Below are 5322 nucleotides of genomic sequence, written 5' to 3'. Positions count from 1 at the left end.
TGATTTATCAACCGCCTCCCTAGGTAGGCCTTTTGTAAGTGGATCCGACACATTATCCTTTGACTTTACATAGTCAATTGTGATAATTACACTAGAGAATAATTGTCTAACGGTATTATGTCTTCGTCGTATGTGACGAGATTTTCCGTTATACATGACGTTTCCAGCCCTTCCTATTGCAGCTTAACTATCACAATGTATGCATATAGGTGCCACTGGTTTAGGCCAAAACGGAAGGTCTTCCAAGAAATTCCGTCGCCATTCAGCTTCCTCACCAAGTTCAGTGATATAGTGCATGAGGCTGACGTGGAAGTGAAGCTTGGCACCCAGGTCATACAGAAGAAAGATAGTTTCAAGTATCTTGGGTCTATTATACAAGGAAATGGGGATATTGATGATGACGTCACACACCGTATTGGTGCAGGGTGGATGAAATGGAGGCTTTCCTCCGGAGTGTTGTGTGACAAGAAGGTGCCACCGAAATTTAAAGGCAAGTTCTACAAAGTGGTGGTTAAACCAACTATGTTGTATGGGGCGGAGTGTTGGCCAGTCAAGAAATCTCATGTTCAGAAGATGAAAGTGGCGGAAATGAGAATGCTGCGATGGATGTGTGGGCACACTAGGAGCGATAGGATTAGGAATGAAGTCATCCGAGATAAGGTTGGAATACCTTCAGTGGAAGACAAGATGCGGGAAGCGAGGCTGAGATGGTTTGGGCATGTGATGCAGAGAGATGCAAATGCCCCCGTGCGAAGGTGCGAGAGGTTGGCCAGCGACGGTTTCAGAAGAGGTAGAGGTAGGCCGAAGAAGTATTGGGGGGAAGTGATTAGAAAGGACATGGCGCATTTCCTGCTTACCGAGGACATGACCTTAGATAGGAGGGTATGGAGGACTCATATTAGGGTAGAAGGCTAGTAGGTAGTCGCGTTTATCCTTTCTTACGAGTAGTTATATTGCTCTATAATTTCTTGTCTCTTGATTTCTACGAGTATCTGTTGGTTTATAATGGCTTATTTACTTTTACTTTCATTGTTTTCATTTTCATAATTGCTTTGATTTGTTTGCCCGTATCTGACCTTTCTTATGCTTTTTCTTGAGCCTAGGGTCTTCCGGAAACAGCCTCCCTACCTAAGGTGGGGGTAAGGTCTGCGTACACTCTACCCTCCCCAGACCCCACGTTGTGGGATTCACTGGGTATGTTGTTGTTGTTGTTGTTGTTTGTTGTATTCAACTTCCTCACCAGCTTTATCCAAAGCTATAAATTCTGACTCCATTGTAGAGCGAGCGATACATGTCTGCTTGGATGATTTGCAAGACGCCGCTCCTCCTCCAATGGTGAAAACGTATCCACTTGTGGATTTAACTTCAGATGATCCGGTGATCCAATTTGCATCGCTATATCCTTCAATTACCGCAGGATATTTATTATAGTGCAAAGCATAGTCTTGGGTGTATTGTAAATACCCCAAAACTCTTTTCATTGCCATCCAATAAGTTTGGTCAGGATTACTTGTGTAACGACTCAGTTTACTTATTGCACAAGCTATATCTGATCGTGTACAGTTCATAATGTACATCAAACTTCCCAACACTCGAGCATAGTCTAACTAAGACTTGCTTTGACCTTGGTTCTTTGTAAGAGCAAGGTTCACGTCAATCGGAGTCTTTGCAACGTTAAACTCCAGATACTTGAATTTTTCAAGTACCATCTTAACATAGTGAGTTTGTGACAATGCTAGACCTTGTGGAGTTCTATGGATCTTAATTTCTAGAATTAAATCAACAACTCCTAAGTCTTTCATATCAAACTTGCTAGCAAGCATACGCTTAGTAGCATTTATGTCGGCAATGTCTTTGCTCATTATCAACATATCATCAACATACAGGCAAACAATGACTAATGATTTGGAACGTTCTTAACATAAACACATTTATCACATTCATTGATTTTAAATCCATTTGCCAACATTGTTTGGTCAAATTTTGCATGCCATTGTTTGGGTGCTTGCTTAAGTCCATAAAGTGAATTAACAAGTCGACACACCTTCTTATCTTTTCCGGGAGTTGTGAACCCTTCGGGTTGATCCATATAGATTTCTTCCTCTAACTCTCCATTCAAGAAGGTTGTTTTCACGTCCATTTGATGGATATGGAGTCCGTACACCGCAACCAACACTATCAACACCCGAATGGATGTTATCCTTGTTACTGGTGAGTATGTATCAAAATAATCAAGACCTTCTTGTTGTCTGAATCTTTTGACAATGAGTCTTGCCTTATATTTATCAATAGTGCCATCATCTTTCATTTTCTTCTTGAAAATCCATTTGGAGCCTAAAGGTTTGTTTCCCAGAGGAAGATCAACCAATTCCCAAGTATGATTGTTTAATATGGATTCTATTTCACTATTGATTTCCTCTTTCCAATATTGTGCTTCGGAGGAAGACGTTACTTGCTTGAAAGTTTGAGGCTCATTCTCTACTAAGAATGTCAAAAAGTCTGGACCAAAGGAAGTCGATGTTCTTTGACGTTTGCTACGACTTGGATTCTCTTCGTTAGGCATATTTTCCTTTGTTTCTTCCCGAGGTCGTTTTGGTCTTTTACTAGACGACTCACATTCTATTTTATACGGATAAATATTCTAAAAAAATTCAGCATTATCAGATTCCATTACCATATTAACATGAATGTCGGGATTTTCTGATTTATGAACCAGAAAACGATACGCTTTACTATTGGTGGCGTATCCTATAAAACACAATCAATGGTTTTTGTTCCAATTTTTACCCTTTTGGGTTTAGGAATTTGTACCTTGGCTAAACACCCCCACACTTTGAAATATTTTAAGCTAGGCTTTCTACCTTTCCATTGTTCATATGGAATGGACTTTGTTTTGCTATGGGGCACTCGGTTGAGTATTCGGCTTGCTGTAAGGATAGCTTCGCCCCACAAGTTTTTGCGGTAAACCAGAACTTATTAATAAGGCATTCATCATTTCCTTCAACGTTCGATTCTTTCTTTCCGCAATTCCATTAGATTGTGGGGTGTATGGGGCAGTAGTTTAATGAATAACTCCATATTCTAAGCATATTTCTTCAAAGGGAGATTCATACTCTCCACCCCTATCACTTCTAATCATTTTGATTTTCTTGTTCAGTTGTGTTTCGACTTCATTTTTGTATTGTTTAAATGCATTAATAGCTTCATCTATGCTATTAAGTAAATACACATAGCAATATCGAGTGCTATCGTCAATAAAAGTTATAAAGTACTTTTTCCCACCGCGTGATGGTGTTGACTTCATATCACAAATGTCGGTATGAATTAAGTCTAAAGGATTGGAATTCCTTTCAATAAACTTATAAGGATGCTTAGCATACTTGGATTCAACACATACTTGACATTTTGACTTATTACATTCAAACTTAGGAAGTATTTCCAAGTTAATCATTTTTCGCAATGTTTTATAATAACATGTCCCAAACGTGCATGCCATAAACTATTTGACTCAAGTAAATAAGATGAAGGAGAAATTTTATTCATATCAACTGAGATTACATTGAGTTTGAAAAGGCTCTCTGTGAGGTAGCCCTTTCCAACATACATATCATTTTTACTAACAACAACCTTATCAAAAACAAAAACACATTTAAATCCATTCTTGACTAGTAGTGAAGTTGAGACTAAGTTCTTCCGCATTTCTGGAACATGAAGGACATTCTTGAGCGTCACAATCTTTCCAGACGTCATCTTCAAGGCAATGTTACCTATACCCTCGATTTTAGCAGTAGCAGAATTGGCCATGAAGATCGTCTCATTGGAGCCAACTGCATCATAAGAAGAGAAGAATTCCTTGTTAGAACACACGTGGAGAGTAGCACCCGAGTCTATCCACCATTCTCGCGGGTTACCTACCAAGTTGCATTCGGACAACATGGCACATAGATTATCCACTTCATTATTCATTTCAGCCATATTGGCTTGACCTTTCTTCTTTTCCTTATCCTTTTTCGGAGCACGACAGTCTGAAGCCATGTGTCCAATTTTGCCGCAATTGTAACAACTTCCTTTGAATTTCTTCTTGCTTGGAACATTCTTCCCTCCAGAAGCCCGCTTCCTTTTCTTTGAACCTGTAGGGGCAGTTTCAACGATGTTTGCCCCTATTATTGCTTGTTTGCCATTGGCATTCTTTTCAGCAGATCTGTTGTCTTCCTCAATTCTAAGAAGGACGATTAGATCTTCTAATGTCATTTCCTTACCTTTGTGCTTTAAGTAGTTTTTTAAAATCCTTCCACAAAGGCGACAATTTTTCAATAAAGGCCGCAACCTGGAAAGCTCCATTGACTACCATTCCTTCCGCAAGCAGATCATGTGTAATCACTTGAAGTTCCTGAACTTGCGACATGACAGATTTATTATCTACCATTTTAAAGTCCAAGAACTTCGCAACAACAAACTTTTTCAACCTAGCATCCCCGGTCTTATATTTCTTGTCCAAAGCATTCCATAATTCCTTAGACGTCTTACAGCCGCTATAGATATTATAAAGACCATCATCCAGCCCATTGAGAATATAGTTTTTACATAGAAAATCAGAATGATTCCATGCCTCCGTCACGATGAAACGTTCGTTGTCCGGAGTCTTTTCTGGTAGAACAGGAACTTCCTCAGTAATAACTTTTTGCAGACTGAGGGTTGTTAAATAGAAGAACATTTTCTGTTGCCAGCGTTTAAAGTCTATACCAGAAAACTTTTCGTGCTTCTCTACCGCAACCATCGCAGGGACAGTTGTGGTGCGACTGGAAGAGGCGATAGTCTTTGCACCAGAACCAGTAGCGTTCTCGACAGTGATATCAACCATTTTTCTGTTTGACAACAAAACAGAACCAGAATCAATAAATAGAACGCACCAAGTAATAACGTCGATGAAGTTTTTATATTCTTCTAATCGAACACACAAAGTAATAATCTCGATGAAGTTTTTATATCTTCGAATCGAGTAGATTACTGGAGTAGAAAATCCGAGGATTTTAGTGTCCAACCAGAACAGAATATTAGATGAAACAGAAGTATAATTAAATTAAATTCTTTAAGTTTGTGATTCCTATTAATCAAATTGTAATCTGATTACATAAACTAAATAACAGTGTGTTTATTTGGAGCCCACACAGAATTTAATCCCCTCACAGTTGCCAAAGGTTTGGATTAATTCTTCCCAGGATAGAACGAAATTCTATTCTGCAATATCGGCAATGGAAATTGCAGAATTTCAGCAAACTCAACGAATGGTAGTAATCACACGACACTTATTATTTTTTGATT

General features: G+C 38.9%; 1 protein-coding gene across 1 annotated transcript; it reads right to left on the bottom strand.

Moving 5' to 3' along the window:
- Nucleotides 1-4255: 4255 nt before the first annotated feature.
- On the bottom strand, nucleotides 4256-4861 carry LOC132616057 (uncharacterized). Its single transcript, XM_060330667.1, has one exon. The coding sequence runs from the start codon at nucleotides 4859-4861 to the stop codon at nucleotides 4256-4258; it is 606 nt and encodes a 201-aa protein (XP_060186650.1).
- Between the last annotated feature and the right edge of the window lie 461 nt (nucleotides 4862-5322).

Source organism: Lycium barbarum, chromosome 1 (assembly GCF_019175385.1).
Source record: "Lycium barbarum isolate Lr01 chromosome 1, ASM1917538v2, whole genome shotgun sequence".
Taxonomy (NCBI): Eukaryota; Viridiplantae; Streptophyta; class Magnoliopsida; order Solanales; family Solanaceae; genus Lycium; species Lycium barbarum.
This window is presented reverse-complemented; position numbering and strand designations above follow the sequence as displayed.

What these genes read in the sequence shown, in the direction of transcription:
- LOC132616057 (XM_060330667.1), bottom strand. Translation starts at nt 4,861, where the DNA reads ATGGTTGATATCACTGTCGAGAACGCTACTGGTTCTGGTGCAAAGACT.